Consider the following 18,444-nt stretch of genomic DNA (forward strand, 5'->3'; position numbering starts at 1 on the left):
CAGCCCCTCTGGCATTTGCCAGAACCCACAGATTGCCAGTCAGGGCCTGCATACCTGATCACTCAATGGAGAGGGCCTGCCAGTGATCACAAAGAGCTGATATTGGTTATGGGGAAGGTCCATTTCTGCAGCAGCAGAATAGCAGAATATACAGGATAAGTCTCCTGTTTAGAGAATTAAGCTATTGGTCCTTAATTCCTATGAAAGTAGTCTGAAGAAAAGAGGTTTCTACAGCTTTTCTTTAGGTCCAAGCACTCTGTAGAGGTATGTTGTATGATAAAATGGCCTGCATTTAGTATATCAGATATTACATATGTTACAGTATGTGGGGAAAATTTGGACTAACTTAAAGGCAAACAATTACTAAAATGGGTGTCACTGCACATAGGTCAGCCATTGAACTCTGAGGGAATGGAGGAGAGGATTGCATGACATTAGCTGAATTTAGCAATGAATTTGAGCCATAAAATACTAATAAACTGGGATCATTTTAAGACATTTCAGATAAAAATGACCAATGGGATTACTATTTTTCCATCTTAAGGACTGTTGCAACGAATATACTGTATATGGAATTATGACTCATTTTCTACAGATTTTTCAAAATTGCACCATATCACCATAGTCAGAAAATATGCTAAATAAGGTTGGTCATTAACATTAGTAAGGTTTGCTGCAAGGAAATATGCCACTAGCAATACCAATAGTCTCTGTGAGAAATTCACAGTGATGTTATAGGAGAAATTATAAAGTGTAATAAGCATACCCCAAAATATCCATGATGGTTTTTTATAAAGTATCTTGGAGCAGTTCTATATAATGGGGTAGTGTTGTTCAGTTATAAATTGACACCTTATACAGTTTTATGTAATGCTATAACTAGAAAGCAAGCAGGGTTTCCAATTAATGATTGATTAATTAATTAATTTGTGACTTTAGTACTTTATAAAAAAAAACTGAAGAAATGCATATTGGGTGGTAGTTATATGCAAGAAATGTAAGATATTTTTAAATCCAGTGCCCCAGGAACTATAACAGGATTTTTATATAGTTGAAAGTGGCATACATTACTCTCAGTACACATTGACCCTTGTAATACATCTCCTCCATCAATAGCTGGCACTACAATATGGACAGCAGGGTGTTGTTTACCAATGTCAATATACTTTCAGAGGGCAAAGATATAATTAAAGAACAAAAATGGTAAAGTAATGTTCAAGTGTAAACACAATACTGACTCAGAGTCTCATGATCTGTCCCCCCGGGCAGTTGACATGGACACATTTCCATATTCATTGCACAATGCCCTGACAGTTTTGTAGCTTGAAATTAAATGCAAATTAACATTGTTGCTAATTCTACCAAACTAAATCAGTCTGGCATGCAGTATAAATGAGAGAAGGGTCAGAGCATGACAAGGACAAAAATTCATACGCATATCAGGTTGAAAACTGCATTTGTGTTATAATTTGCAGACTTTAGATGAGGATTAAACTGAAAAGGCAGAAAAGGTTCTGGAGCACAAACCTGGGTCAGGGTGTTTAACGGGCCTTCGGGGTCCATTCTGTTTCTGTGAATGGAAAAAAAGGAATATGTTTTATTTTTTGTTTTTATACCATTATTATTATGTTTTTATTGCTATTTGCATTTATTGTTACTTGCTTTTATTGCCATACATGACGGAAATCTTTTTTTCACTGACTCCTATCATTTTATCAGAGCAAAGATACAAATGATTGACAGTGGGTTTAAAATGATATGCAGTTCACATATACTCAATGCAGCAATGTTCATCAATCCTTTACATTCTAAAGCCCATGGTAAACATGTGTTCTATTCCCTAATCTGTCTGTACCTTGCCTGAACTTTAGAAAAAGATTGTACTGTTTGATACTTCACACCAGTTTTCTAGCAATGTTCTAACAAATAGCTATTGCTCATGATATATATTCACTCCTCATAGTATTGCTTATGCCTCTAAGTTTGAGTTTTTTTTAAATACAATACTGTATAAGTCATTCCAGCAGCTAGCAATAGCAGAGGCAAATGCTTTCACGCACAGACATGCACTGAAATAGCAGAGAATATTTTGATTTTAAAACTGGGTAAGTGGAGACTTGCACCAAGTTTGAAACGCATGTATTCATGTTGCACATGTTTTCAGTGCAAGTATGTCCAGTAGATGAAATTGCTTTGTGCCCATTTAAGCACTTGCATCTGATTATACATGTGGGCAACTGCTAATGCATTTAAAGCTCAAGAGTGCAGGAGGCATTACTTTTAGTATTGTTGCACACACTGGGTTCGCATTGCTTATTCAGTATCCCAGGAAACTTGGAGTAGTGGCTTGGAGACTCAATGTCAGTGGATTTGGGGTGAAATCTAACTTGTTCTCCTATATGTAGCATCTGCATATTACAGGGTTGGTTCACTTTTCAGTTACATTTCAGTATGTTATAGAATGGCTAATTCTAAGCAAGTTTTTTAATTGGCCTTAATTTTTTTAAATTATTTTCCTTCTCCTTCAAACTCTTTACAGTTTGCAAATAGGGGTCACTGGCCCCATAAAAACAAATGCCCTGTAAGGCTACAAATTATATTGGTAATTTTTGTTACTCATCTTTCTATCAGTCTCTTATTCAAATTAATGTGTGATTGCTAGGGTAATTTGGGCCCTAGCAAACTACCTTGCTGAAATTGCAAAATGAAGAGCTGCTGAATAAAATGATAACTTAAAAAGCACAAATAATAAAATATTAAAAACAATTGCAGATTGACTCAGAATATGACTCTAATTTTAAGGTGAACCCCCTTTGAAGGAAGTGAGAGGAATGGTGGGGAAGAGAAAGGAATGACAACTGCACAATGAATAAAACTAAATCTCCACTGAATGTGTAATCTTTGCACACACTTTATATGTATTCTTGAAAATGTTGCTGAATGACTGATATACTTATATTTCTTATATCTATCACCATGCTATAAGCTAATGATGGACCACCATGCTATAAGCAACATGAGGGTACCTGCTATTGATTCAAGGTCATTACCTACTTCTATATGGTAACAAATAGGCTAAATAGATAGAATAATAGATTATAGATAGAAAGAAAAAAAGACTTGGAGAATAGAGGTTGAGTGAGGAGAGGAGGAGTAATAGTTTGGAGTGGGCCCATGGTCTAAGGTTTTCTGGAAAGCCCCTAGCAGTCCAACACGGTAAGCTACAGTAGCTGCATCTTTCTCGCTGGATCCCCCTATGCATACTCCTGCTGACAGAGCTGATACAGTGCACATTTTACGCAAATTCTGATGTTGTAAGTAAAACATTAATCCTGCAAAATTTCCACTTGCTATGTATGTAAAGAAGACTGGATTGGGCCAAGCCATATATTTAAATTTATGAAAATGGTGAACTCATACATTAACGCATTAATAAAGATGCCCCTAAAAATCCCATTCAAATAAATTGAGAGCTGTGAAATTACTGTCTGGCAAAATATGGAGAGCTTTACTAAATATGCCCCATTAAGTGAATGCTCAGTCATTACAAGAGCATTTTAAAATGGATACAGGAAAAACCTACATCACGAGTCAGAAGCTGCAAAGACAGCAATCATTTAAATCTGGCCAGGATGCCTAAAACATGTGTTGTACTGCAGTAATCTATAGTAATCAGATTGTTTTATTATTCTAAAAGCACTAGATTTACCAAGCTAACTGTTAGGTATCTAATACAATTCCCTGTATTGGTACATATTTTCATGCGTTACAAAAAAGTGCAGGGCTGTGTAGGGTGCCATGTACAGTGGGAGGACTCCATATTGAATGCACTAGGTGAAGTGTAAAAGTTTGGTATAGTTTGCAAAGTGCAATAGGTGGAACAGTGGAGGTCATTTATCAAAACTGGGCAAGTAACCTATGGCAAGCAATCAAATTATTGCATTCCTTGTTTTACTTGCAGCTGGCTGAAAAAAAGCCAGTCACTGATTGGACACTATGGGTAACTGCCCATGGGCAAATTTGCCCAATGTTGATAAATGAGCTCCATAGTATGTTTAGTTTATGGTTCTATACCATATGTGCTGTGTGTTTTTAGAATGTGCTATGCTTGGGCTCTGTATACTTTATACTGTGAGCACTGTAAGGTTATGTGCTTGCAATATATGCTATAAACAAATTCTGCACAATTTATTGAGATTGTATTGTAAGGCTCTATGAAGTATGTGCTGCAGAATGTGCTATGCTTGGGCTCTATGCAATGTGTACTGTGAACACTGTAAGGTTATGTGCTTACATTATGTGCTATTATTAAATTCTATATGGTTCATGCAGAGTGAATTGTAAGGGTTCTATGAAGTATTTGCTGTGTGCAATGCAGGCGTTCTCTCCAATATGCAATCAATTGAGAGATAATGTAAACACTGATAATAATGGTGTCGATGTTGAGCAATAAGCAATCAAATATTCAGTGCAAAGTAATTTTGTCTCTTTCCAGTTGTTGTCAAAGTACTGTTTAATATGATATACACAGCTATCTGGTTGCATACACTCACTTTGGCTTTCTTAGGTGAAACAGATGTTTTAAGAATTTCGCCAAAACGCTTCAAACGGCAATACAAGTGAATTGGTTTGAGAGAATCTCAGAACTCTGAGAACAAAATCTGTCTTTTCAGCCTTTGCTAAATGTGCGTTTTCATGTTCACAAAACAAGCACATTGTACATATGCAAGTGAAGAAAAAACATAACACTTACCTCAGGCTTCAAACTCCCAGAATCTGAAAGGAAATTAGAGAACGGCATTATTAGCAGTCAGAGCAAGAGCAGGAAGCATACAGTTGACTGAAACCGTCCTGTTCTGGGAGTTACACAGGCACTGTAATAAGATCAGGGGACGGGCCACAGCCTTTACCTGGAATGTCGACCCTCTAGCTGTTTGCAGTCTCATCATACAAAAACACATTCAAGAGACGTAAGTCATCATTTTTATAAAAGTACTTATTGTATATGATAATAGGTATTATAAATGCATAGATAGCATTAAAAATAAAATAGCAGAATAATCGTTTATAGAATACAACTTAGTTTTACACGTGCAAACTACTCAGACTATTCAACCATATTAAGGCAGGTGAACAAAGTTATAAGTGCCACCTATGGTTAATGTTGGAAAACTCTATTTACGTTATAATGTTATACCAGAGCACAAAATTCAGTCTTACGCAGCTGTACTATGAATATACTGTACTAGTTACACTAAGCACAGTGGCTTGTTTGTGATTTGTGCATGCTTGTTTTGGACACTGAATGAGTGCAGTGTTCACAGCTGGTTTTAGATGTCAGTACATTATTTTCTTCATGTTAAGAAAGCAATATAAGTGTGTACAAAAAGTGCAGTTTATTCATAAATATCATTATGGCCCACTATACATAGTATTTTAAAGCATATTACTGCAGGTTGCAATTCCAATACATGTGACATATATTTGGGCCTACGGAACTGCTACTGGCATATTATGGGGCAAATTTACATAGGGTCGAATATCGAGGGTTATTTAACTCTCGATATTCGACTGCCGAATGTAAATCCATCCCCATAGGCTAACACATTGGCCTCGGTAGGTTTTATTTGCCGAAGTAGGGGGTCGAAGTATTTTTAAAGAGATAGTACTTCGACTATCGAATGGTCGAATAGTCGAACGATTTTTAGTTCGAATCATTTGATTCGAAGTCGAAGTAGCCTATTCGATGGTCGAAGTAGCCATATTCGACCATTCGAAATTCAAAGTATTTTTTCTTCTATTCCTTCACTCAAGCTAAGTAAATGGGCCCCTATGTGTACAGAAAACTCAGTGCCATATAACCTCCGTCTAAATAATAATCTGAAAAGTTGAACAATCCCTCAAACAGCACCCCATTAATTTCAAAAGTAATATATGGAACATAAATCAAAAGGCCTGACCCTTTTGAACATGGCTACTAATTTTCTTAGGATCTTTACAACACTCTCTACACATTAATATAACCACAGATCTCTAAATTTCAAATAATTGCAATTGTGTTAAAAAGGAAAATGGGGTTTGATGCTCCAGGCCAAGAACAAGCTCCATTTACCTTACTCAAAAATCAACCAAGTTAATTAGCTGTGATAAAAAGAGGCCTATAGGGCACCCGATTTGTTAGAAAAGGGTACAGTGCAATTAAAGGGCATGAATTAAAGAAATAGTGAGTGACTTTATCATGGCATCCTTCATATAGTATTCACTCGGTATAACTACCTATTTAAACCTCATCGCAACTGTTATATGTCAATATTTTCAACATTGTAACCAGTATCAACAAGGAACTGTTCTTTACCTTATGTGATACTTTGTTTCTTTGTTTATAACTCAGTATACTGTAAATATACATCAGTAGGGGCCTTTTAGCAACAGTGGCAAATTAGTGTCAGGGCAGTAACCCATAGCAACCAAATAATGATAAACTTTTTTACCCAGCTGCAAGTAGAACAATAGAAGCAGAGTTCTGGCTGTGGTGATGTGAGATGAGTCCCACTTGAGTACTCAGCCAATATTATTTATTTTATTATTATTATAATAATATTTATTAGACAAGTGTCTACTGTTTATCAAGCAAATTCCTACTTATAATAAATACATTACACTTTTACAATATATTTAGCTTTAATCTCTATGTGAATAAATCCAAAACCTCCCTGAAGCTACCATGTTTCTGGGATTATGATTAAGTATGTCTTGGACACAAAATGCGTAAGGTTTGAGAGATCATAATCAAAAATGATTACATTTCTTTGTTGTTCTATTTGTGTATTCTTTATGTACCCAACGACTACTTTTTCCTTTCCTGTTTATGGTTTGTGCACTCCCCTGAGCTGAGGGCCTGGGGCTGGAGCTGTTTTATACTGATGAGTTTTCAATTTTGGATTATGCTTTCCATTTCAATATACTGTATATCTTTCCTTTCTTACTAATGAATATTGCAAACATGCATTCTCCTATATAAATTGAGCCTTTAAGTATCATAAATATCCCTGGAATATTCCTTACTTATTTAACCTAGTAGTATCACAAATATTATTAAAAATAATATTACCTGCACGTCCACAGGTGTCCACTCTTCCCAGGCACTCCTTATGGGCACCAGTCCCACATTTCTGGCAGAGGTACCCTTGAAAGAATGTTCCTCTGAAAAGAGAAGGCATCATCTAGATGATAAAGATGTCCCCAACTATGCAGAGCCACCTTCTCATTTAATTTTCTTCAACAGGGTCTGCAAATATCCCACCAAGAAAATCTGGCCTTACAGTTTAGGTTCTCTTTGTAGATATACATTAAATAAAGGGGTAGATATTTTTAAAATTGTTAGACACATTTTTGAAAGTTTAAGAAGATGGGCAATGGCTATATCACTAAAGCAAGGGTGATTAAAGCAAAAAGGAATCAAGGCAAAGGGAAAAGAAGACCCAGAGGGGACACAAGCTTGTACAGTCTCAAGTTTATAATGAAAAAGGGGGTAATTTACTGACACTTGCACCTGGGGTCTAACTGCACTCTACACCTTGTACTAACTATAAAATTGTGCGTGAGGTGCAGAGCACATCTTACAGGGCGCTTTTGCAACCTGTGCATGCCAGCAATCCCTAAAATGCATGTCTGCCTGACGTGCAAATTAGGAGAGGGGTATAAACTGGAAAGGGGGCACCCAAATGACTGGTTCATTTATTCATTTGTGAACTTCTTTTCACTCTGTTTCCTTTCTGTTTCTGAGCTATTACTGCAGCATATTCCCAGCATCTGGGGCTTCCTTTTCACTGAGCACCCTGTCTTTTTCAGACACATACAAGTTTCTGCACATGCTGTAACTATTCAAATCTGAGCAGTGGTGACAGTTTTTGGGTTTACGCTAGAAGAATGAGTTACCTGAGCAGCATCTGACAGACTCTACAAGATGTAACATTTTTAAATGAGTGCATCTGAAACTCATGATAATTTGCTGTTGCGTTGTCTGGACGAATGTTAGACCTATAGGAAAAGAAGAGACTGTCAGATTAAAGCAGTTATTTATTCTTAAAGGAATACTATACCTCCAAGCAACAGATAGTTTACATTACCAAACTGGAATATATATTAAAGTAGATAATGCCCTTTTACATCATTTTCCCCTTGAGCCACCATTTTATGAAATTCTCTGTGCTGCCTCAGAGATCACCTGACCAGAAATACTGCAGCTCTAACTGTGACAGGAAAAAGACAGACTGTTGACCATTAATTGTCTCATGTGACCTAACATGCATGGTTTGCTTGGTGTGTTTGTGTGCACCGTGAATCGTAGGATCCCAGGGGCCATATTTCTTAAAATGGCAATTTTCTATTGAGGATTACCCAGTGGCACATACAAATATGAAAATGGTTTATTTAGATGAGGCAGGATTTCACAAATGAGCTGGTTTATGCAATATATTGTTCAGGGGTATAGTTTACCGTTAATAATGATAAGAAGCTTTAATGCTTAGGTCAAGTGCAGAAAAACAATGGAGAATTAACTCTTTCTCTTAATTTTTCTTGGCCATTTGAAAACTCATAATGCAATCACCCTTCCTTTATAAATTGATTTTGTGAAGGCTGGGCCACTACGTTTACAGTACTAGATTTTAATTAGTATTTATAGGTACTGTTGTTATAGTTACAGTTATTACTTGTTAGGGATGCACCAAATCCAGGATTCGGTTCGGTATTCGGCCAGCATTCGGCAATTTTCAGCTGGATTCGGATCTGGCCGAATCCTTGAGCCTGCCAGAATCCTTAAAATCATGTGACTTTTCGTCACAAAACATGGAAGTAAATGTTCCCCTCCCCCTCACTGATTTGCGTATGCAAATTAGGGTTCGGATTTGGTTCGGTATTCGGCCAAATCTTTCACAAAGGATTTGGGGGTTTTCGCCAAATCCAAAAAAGTGCATTCCTATTACTTGTACAACAACTACACAGCTGCGTCTTTCTAAAACACTCTCCTCCAACTAAATTCTATATTTCCCATGTCCATGAAATTATATTAGTTCAGTCAGATGTTGTCCACTCTCTTTGTGAATAAGCTTTAGACAATGTTGTTTTTACAGAAGGGGCCTAGAGGCCTGTTGGATGAGAACTGCATCAACGTGCTGATGGGGTCCCCGTTGGATGGAAAAATCAAACCTTCCTTTTTATCTGGACGATTTTCAGCCAGATATCCGTTGGCCGGGCCATTTGTGGGCCCCATTCACAGACCAGTTAGCTGCTGTTTTTCCAAAGACTGAGTTGAAAGCTTTTATTGGTCACCTTAAGGGGAGCTGCAGTTGACTGATACAGATCAATGCTAAGATTCAGCCCACAGCCAAACAGCATAATATCCGAGAACTCTACCCAGGTGTTGCCACTTTAAAGCACCTTTCACTCTTCCACAGATGTTCTATGGAACCAGCAATGTCTGTTTTGACTGTTCTTCACAATTTATTATACAAGTTCTGTTCAAATGTCAGATATAAAACATAGGTGTATATTGCATTTCAAGATTGCAAAGCAATTAACGATTTATTCCCTTCACATATAAATTGGAAAAGAAGAATCTAATGAGTGGATGAAGATTCCAGACTAGTGGGTAAAAACTGAAGGGTGAGAAGCAGGAGAATGCTCAGTTAGGACATGAAGCCTTCAGTCCATGCATTTGATTGGAAGAAATGGCACATTGCTGTTTTAAGAAGCAGTAAAATATTTTTTGTCTGCTTCAGTTAACAGAAAATGAGCATGAAAATTACTTTGCCTCAAGCTGTTGTGCTGTAGCAAATGCTTCAATTTCATTTCCGTCTATAATGACAGAGAAGACAGGTAGGTTTAGAATCAGGTTTTCTTCCTCTCTGTAAACAACTGAGTGATTTACATTAGATGGACCACAAAATCTTCCAGGTCAAGTGTCCACACAGTAACCTGAACTATGGACTTTGTCACTTTGTCAGTCAATTATATTCTAGACCTGTACTCACTTAAAAGCAACATTATCCCACATTGATAGGAAATGCAACTCTAACTTTGCAATAAACATTTATTAATGATTTTCAGTGGTTTTAAAGTTACTTGCAATTTTTTTTGCTATTAAAGGCATTATGTCTGATTGTTTACATAAGTATGCCTGGCTCTGACCCACAAAACAATCTGCAAGTCAACAGAAAGACCTAGAGGAGATCTGACTCCTCTTACATTGTTCTAAAAGTCAGACCCATAGAACAGGAAGGAATAAACAAACACTGCTTTCTATTGACTATTTTATTAATTAAAGCATATTGGAAATTTGCTTAGAATGACATTTGCTTTCTTTATGAGAAAAAACTGATTTGACCACTTTAACTTTGACAACCTTTAAGAGTTTACAAATATATTATTATGCACATAGGACAGATTCAGTAAAGAAATAAAATGCATTAAAAGACTGCATTTTTCATGTTAGCTACACCAAATGCCCCTTCAAATACTTTCCCATAATCTCGGTTACTGACTGTCAAACAAAAGGTGATTAGAAAAATATACAGTAGAACACCCATTTTATGTTTTTCAGGGGACCAGAAAAAAAAATATTTCCAACCCGGGAAAAGGTAAAATTAGGGAAATTTGTAAAAGTACTGTAACTTTTTCTACTGAAAGTACTGAAAGGATATAAGCAGATGACTCTTTTTTGTTTCTTTTACAAATTCAATATATACTTTATAACAAGGATTAAGCCAGTGGAGTAACTAGATGTTACTGGGCCCCACAGCAAATTAATTGTAGGGCCCCAGTCATATCCAGAGGTTGTCCTGTTTTACCAATATATGTTGAAATTGCTCATTAATTAGGACCTCATGGGGCCCCTATCCCTCCTGGGCCCCCTGCAGCCACAGGGTCTGCTTCCTCTGTGGTTATGCCCCAGGGTTAAGCATTGCAGCATTAATGCTACATTATGGGGCAGGGGTATTTGCAAGGCCTCTCTGTCAGTGTATGAGGTGCAAACTAGTTGGAATTGACTATTTACAGGCAGAACCATTGCAAAATATACATCTGGTTAGTATCTTAAACCTCTTTATTTCACTAATAACACTCACAGAGGAAAAACAGCAATTTTTGGAAACATTAGGACAAAATGTTTATGTAAAATCCGGGAAAACATTATCTAAAATCAGGGAAATGCATTGTAAATGTATTATAAATTAGTGGGACCGCAAATATAAAATGTAAAATGTTGGAAAACTTGAAATTGTGGTACTTAAAATCTGGGTTTCACTGTAGTATATATAGGGAGAATATGAAATATCTAACATGATATTTTCTTTTCTGCAAAACTTTTACAATGTCATTTTGAAATGTGTACGAGAAAGAACAAAACAAAGAATGTAACCAGACTGGAGAGGAGCAGGGCACACAAAGAGAAGTTTTGCCTCCTTTCTGAAAAATGAAACTTTTTACTTGCTTAATGCACTTCTTGTCTTTTGATGGCCCACGGTGGTTTGTGCAAAATATATCTCGACTTGGTTAATGATCGGACTGCCTACTGTGCATTACTCTTTGAATGCATTACAATTCTGAAGAGTGAAATGTTCATTTTTTAATAAAAGTTGCTCCTTGGCAATTCCAAAGCTAAAAGAGACAAAAGAGCAAACCCATTGATTTCAAACTTTGTGCAGTTTTCCATACATGATTCTCCATAAGGGAGCCAATCTTCGGTGGAGCAAGTGTTATAAAACAACAACTCTCAACTAAGCTTTAATGCCGATGCTGATAGTTGTACAACCAAGAAGCACTATAATGAACTCTGGTCTTCCATTTGTTGAGTTTTTTGGTGCTTTATAACTTCACTTCATGTGCTTCTGAAAACAGGTTCACAGCTAAATATCAGCATTTTGCATAACAAAAAATAACTACCAGATAATCTATATTGCATCATGTAAAAATGGGAACATGGTCATGGGCAGTAAATGAATAACTAATTTAAATTACAGATTCAAAAATGTAATAAAATACCACTGAGTAGCTTGACATATGTGGCCTACACTATCGTAGCAGCTCACATGCTGGTCCTAAATATAATTCACATTCAGATTTCTCCCTATATATTTCAAGCACCCCCTGTTTCACTACAAGCCTGTCAAATGGTCAGATTAAACTGGGAAAAAACTTTCATCTGTCTGCAGCCTGCACAGAGGTTGTAAAAACAGAATGTATGTATGCATAACTTTATTTGTAAAGCGCCGTTAAGGAGCCGCAGCACTGTACAATGCATAAAAGTAGAATATATATAAAAGTATACAAAGGGAAGATGAATCACACAATAAATATACAGAGAATTCATGTCAGGACAAAGAGCTGAAGTGCTATGTGGTAAGAGACACAGTGGGAAGGAGATCGCTGCCCCGTAGAACTTACACTCTAAGTGGATGGGAGGCTATCATACAGGCACATATTGGAGATGAAAAAGTGCACACCGTCAGTAGGCACAGGACTAGGATAATGTTCTAGTGCTCCAAAAGTTAGACCCATGGGGGCAAATTCACTAAGCGCCGAACGCTAGTGTTACTTCGCTAGCGTTTGGCATTTTCGTTACTGCGCAAATTCACTAACGAACGCTGGCGTAGTTTCGCTAGTGTTACTTCGCACCCTTACGCCTGGCAAAGTTTCGCTAGCGTCGTAACTACGCAAATTCACTAACGCGCGCAGTGTACTGAACGCTACCTTTTACGCTAGACTTCCTTCGCCACCTCAGACCAGGCGAAGCGCAATAGAGTATATAGGGATTGCTTCAAAAAACGCTGGCGTGTTTTCTACATTATGGGTGATAGGCTGAAAAAGATCGAAAAAATTTTTGGGGCTCCCCTCCTTCCCCCCTACATTTCCTGACTCATGGCAACTTACCTAGACAGTGGGCACATGTGTAGGGCAAATTAAAATTTTTATTTGATGTTTTGAAGCTTTTCTAGCCATTTGTAGTGCTGATACGTATTCCTCCATTGAAATTTGAATTTGGCGCTGTATGCAAATTAGCCTTCGCTAGCGTAACTTCGCTTTATTTAACGAATCAACGCTAGTGCAACTTCGCAACCTTATGCTACCCCTGAGCGCAACTTTGGATTTTAGTGAATTTGCGAAGCGCTGGCGAAACTACGCCTGGCGAAGTGTGGCGAAGTGCGGCGAAGTTACGCCTGGCCGAACTACAAATCTTAGTGAATTTGCCCCTTAGTTTTTTCTTGAAGAGGATTTCTTACAGAGGAATTCAGGGATGGAATTCCAGAAAGAAGGAGCAGCAAGATAGTAGGATTTGTGACGAGAGGTGGCAGTGGATGTGGATGGTGTGAATAGAAGGAGCTCTGAGAGGAGAGGACGACTAGGAACGTACTGTGAGAGAAGAAATGTAGTGAGGAGCGGAGAAGTGAAGGGCTTTGAATGTTAGTAGAAGGGTTTTATATGATATCATTTGTTTAACAGGCAGCCATGCTAAGGATTTTAGTTGGGGTTGAGCAGATTCAATTTTAGGAGAGAGCAGAAGGATCCTGGTAGCAGAGTTTAAGATTGATTGGAAGGGAATAAGATGGGAGTCAGGAAGAATGCCCATCAACTTCAAACATGTACTCAGGTAAATCCTACATAACTTGTAGCTGCTGATCAAGAGGAAGGTGAAAACCATCTAAAGCTGTCAATGATTTGCATTTTCCTAAAACTGCAATCAGAGCAGTTCCTTGATCACCTTTGTACAAATAGAATTAATGCCAGTAACCTTGTGTTTTCTCATGTGATTAAAAAATGGGATTCAAGCTTTTCTTTTGCCAGTGCAATGGATACAAGGATAAATTCCACTTCATACAGTAGTTCTCACTGAGAATGTTTTACACCATAAAGGTGAACTCCACACTAATACAAACTGGCTAATGAAAGAAACTGTAATTGTAAGCAACGTTCCAATATACATTAATTGAAAATTATATTGCTGACACGCATTTGTAGCTACAGCTATGTTTGGTTTCCATAGGCATCTCTTCTTCCTTCCCTAGGAATGATTAGCCTTTCTTAGTACCATTAAGGCGCTTGCATATTTTAAAATTACAAGACCATGCATTACAATTATCGACATGGAAATTTATCTGTCACTGGTTTTTAAGTTATTTGTAAATGTAATTGCTATTGAAAGCTGTATTTCTCTGTCCCTTTCCCTGCTCTGCACTGCTGATTCCAAATTAAAAAGTACAGCAGAAGAAAGTTGACCTGTGAATAAGAATGCAAGGCATTGTGAGAACTGGAAACTTGGACGGAAGAAAGCTGGACTGTGCTCTCTCACTATACTTATACATCTGGCGGTGGGTGCCTGGGGGAAAGCAGGGAGATCAGCCCCCCTACAGCCACAAAGTTTGTTCCTCCTATTGCAAGCCACTGCTTTCTTGACCACCACTGTAATCTCTCTTTTTCAATAATGTGCCCTAATGGTTGTCAAACAGAAATATATATTGTCAGATGCCAGGTACAACTGTACAATTTTTTAGGATATGTGTGTAACCAGTGACCAATCAGAACAGACGCAATTATACCAGGGACACTAGCTATTTCATTGACTGGACACATTAAAATCTGTTTTCCACCTTGACTCAAACCAAGTGAATGGCTATGATCATTAAGTAAATAACAAATAATAAAATATACAGGTATGGAACCTGTTATCCAGAATTCTGGGGACCTAGGGCTTTCTGGATAATGGATGTTTCCGTAATTTACTAGAAAATAATCTAAACATTAAGGGGCACATTTACTCAGTTCAAGTGAAGGAACAGAATAAAAAAAACTTTGAATTTCGAAATTTTTTTCTGGCTACTTCGACCATCGAATTGTCTACGTCGACCTTCGAACTAAAAATCGTTCGACTATTCAACCATTCCATAGTCGAAGTACTGTCTCTTTAAAAAAAACTTCGACCCCCTACTTCGCCATCTAAAACCTACTGAACCTCAATGTTAGCCTATGGGGAAGGTCCCCATAGGCTTTGCAAGCATTTTTTGGTCGAAGAAAAATCGTTTGATCGATGGATTAAAATCCTTCGAATCGAACGATTCGAAGGATTTAATCGTTCGATCGAACGAATTGCGGTAATACCTTCGGCAGTCGAATATCGAGGGTTAATTAACCCTCGATATTCGACCATATGTAAATCTGCCCCTAAATATACCCAATAGGCTGGTTCTGCTTCCAATAAGAATTAATTATATCTTAGTTTGGATCAAGTACAAGGTTCTGTTTTATTATTACGGAAAAAAGGAAATCATTTTTAAATATTCAGATTATATTCAGATTATTTTTCCTGTACCTGCACCCACAATCATTTTTAAATATTCAGATTATTTGGATAAAATGGAGTCTATGGCAGCCTTTCCGTAATTTGGATCTTTCTGGGTAACAGGATTCTGGATAATGAATACCATACCTGTACATAGTCCCACCATAGATAGATTTTATAGAACAATTTTTACATATCAGACATTTTTTTTTTAACAGGTTAGATAAAAGTTTTTTAATGTGCTACAAAAAGCTGGAAAGTGTCACTATCTTTTTTAAGAATTACGGCATGTGTAAAAACACTGACAGTATGTTTGGGCTAATCTCTTCTACCAATATATTATGAGCTCTGACATACTTGTTCTGTAATTGTGCAGTATGTACTGAGGAAAATAATTTAGCTCAAACGCCCTTTCAGAATCTCCCAGAACTATATTCACTTTTTGCAAGGAAGGCTTTCAATTCGTTTTTTTTTCTTGACTGTTCTTTTACATTTGATATATTGTGAATATAGCACTGATACTGTGAATATGGTACCAGGTGTCACAAAGAATTGCCCACTTCTTATTTTTCCTGTTCCTGCACCCACAATGTACATTTGCGCTATATTATGTTTTCATTCCCAATAGAGCAATTATGTTTATGAAGTATTATACACAGTGATTTATCATAACCCTGGCTCCTCATCTACTGCTTTTATAGTTCATTAAAAAGCAAAGCGTTCACACTTTATTCAGCTGTTATATATATATACACATTTGCAATCGCATATAGCACACAGTGATAGATACTCACAATGCCATTTCAAACTGTTCCAGTAATTTCTTTTTTAAATCTTTAGTTTTGCAAAAGAATTCAAAGCCATTTTGGCCCTGGATGTGGGTGAGATAGAATCCATATGACCACTGTAAAAACAAACATTAATATGTGGTAAATGCATTATAGTCACAAACACCTATTTTGTATATCATTTGTGTGTCGGTACGAAAGTATATACAGAAATGAAACCAGTTATCCGAAATGCTCAGGGACTGGGGTTTTCCGGATAATGGATTTTTCCATAATTTTGGACCTTCATGCCTTTAGTCTTTAGATTAGCTTTTTACTTTCGTTTGGTCACCTTATAATAACCATAAACAATAATCATAAACCTGTTTGGTTCTTATTAATCACAGTAATTTAACAATGTAATCCATGAATAGCTTGCTGACCATTATAAAGTAAAAATGGGGATAGACAGTATTAGGGCACACTCAAAGTAGCTTGGAGGCTAAACAAGCATGCATTATGTAGTAAAGACTAAAATCTGTTATTGCTTCTTTGACAACTGTTCTGCAGGTAAATAACTTCCCAGTTGTTGTCTTGATAATAAGCCCTGAGGTGACTCAGTTGTGTAGGCAGGATTGCTTCTGGCTATCACAATGTAAGTGACAGGAGAGGCGCTTGCTATGAAGACAGGACAAGTTGTGGATATTATGAGTATAAGGTTAATAGTATGATATTTACTAACAAAAATGAAAACTAATTGCTCGTGTGTGAAAAATGTACACAATAGTCATACCAGTAAATACTGTATGTCTAAAAATGTTTTCTTTTATCCAGGTAATATTATACAGTATCTAGTAGACGTTCATCTAAGGCAACTGGACTTGTTGGATAGCTGTAAAAACACGAAACAGCAGCAGCTGATCCTGCCACTTCCAAACTCAGCTGCCTGTCTGGTACATGGGAATTAATAATAAACTCCCCCCCCCCAGCTCCTGGATTGTTTGGGTTGGGGTGCAAGAAAGAGGGCAATAAAAGTGGCTGAGAGTTATGTGGGTAGAGGGGCAAGGCAGGGTAAAGCGATTTCAATATTTACTATTAAAAGTAGGGATGCACCGAATCCACTATTTTGGATTCGGCATAACCCCCGAATCCTTTGTGAAAGATTCAGCCAAATACCGAACCGAATCCTAATTTTCATATGCAAATTCAGGGTGGGAAGGGGAAATAAGAAATACCAATTACATGATGTGGGTAAAATGACTTACCTAGCAACCAGAAAATGAAATTTAAGTATCACAGGCCCTCCCATTACAATTAGCCACATCTCTCTGAGCTCTCTCAAAAACAACCTAATCTGTTACTGTATGTTAAAATGTCTATTTTAGTTTGGATCAAGTACAAGGTATTGTTTTATTATTACAGAGAAAAAGGAAATCATTTTGAAATATTTGGATTATTCAGAAAATATGGAGTCTATGGGAGATGGCCTTCCCCTAATTTGGAGCTTTCTGGATAATGGGTTTCTGGATAACGGATCCTATACCTGTTCCGGTATAACACTAAAGCCTTATGTAGAAAAAGCTTATACCTGACTAGGGAATCCTTTGGAAATGTGTAACATCTAATATACAGTCCTAAACTTCATTGGCAAACATATTAATATATTCTCTTGTCTACTGGAAGAATGGTACAGATTGGCAAAGAAATCCCAATACTAAAACAGTAATTGGGGGTAATGGTTGGCATCTAGTTAATTAGTGTTTGCAATTTGTATGGGAGTGCCAAGTGAGTTTTAGCCACCAAAATGTATTTTTGGCACCAGTGCTGCCCTTTATATCTATCTCTATTCTCAACCATAGTCCTAAGTTTTTAAAGTTAAAATGTTCAATGTACCGTCCTTGTATCTTAACTTACCTTCTTGTTTTCCTTGTCTGTACTAGGATTGTTAGTTATCTTGTATTTTTGTAGATCTATTATCTCTTTCATGTCATAATTATCACCTCTCCTCTTACATACAATGACAGCTTGGTCAAAAAGGAATATATACCTGTAAAAGAGTTAAAAACTTAGATACTGGTTCCTTCTTAACCAATCCTATTCTACCAAATCTCCCCCACTTCAAAAAAATAAAAGGCACCATTTTTCCATGACCAGTTCATCTTTTCTTTCCAAAAAAACCCCTTTTGGTTCACCCTGTCTTAGCCTGTCCACCAATTCTAGTACTTAATTTCTTCCACCACCATTGGTCCAAGTATAAACATTCTACCAACTGCTGCTCATGATGCCCTTTAGCTTATATCATGGTTACAGGTATAGGAAAATATTGTCATTTTTCAACAACTT

At 37.1% G+C, this 18,444-nt stretch overlaps 1 protein-coding gene across 2 annotated transcripts in view; it reads right to left on the reverse strand.

Annotated features, from left to right (window-relative positions):
* vav3.S (vav guanine nucleotide exchange factor 3 S homeolog) overlaps nt 1-18,444 on the reverse strand; it is a 122,379-nt gene that overhangs the window by 29,182 nt on the left and 74,753 nt on the right. For both annotated transcript variants that reach the window (XM_041561562.1, XM_018261087.2), the window contains exons 14-19: nt 18,016-18,148; nt 16,129-16,238; nt 7,939-8,040; nt 7,112-7,203; nt 4,754-4,776; nt 1,528-1,570 (exon numbers count right to left, since the gene is read on the reverse strand). In XM_041561562.1, the coding sequence (XP_041417496.1) occupies nt 1,528-1,570; nt 4,754-4,776; nt 7,112-7,203; nt 7,939-8,040; nt 16,129-16,238; nt 18,016-18,148 (503 nt within the window). The remainder of the gene's footprint in view (nt 1-1,527; nt 1,571-4,753; nt 4,777-7,111; nt 7,204-7,938; nt 8,041-16,128; nt 16,239-18,015; nt 18,149-18,444) is intronic.

This window comes from Xenopus laevis, chromosome 4S (assembly GCF_017654675.1).
Source record: "Xenopus laevis strain J_2021 chromosome 4S, Xenopus_laevis_v10.1, whole genome shotgun sequence".
Classification (NCBI taxonomy): domain Eukaryota; kingdom Metazoa; phylum Chordata; class Amphibia; order Anura; family Pipidae; genus Xenopus; species Xenopus laevis.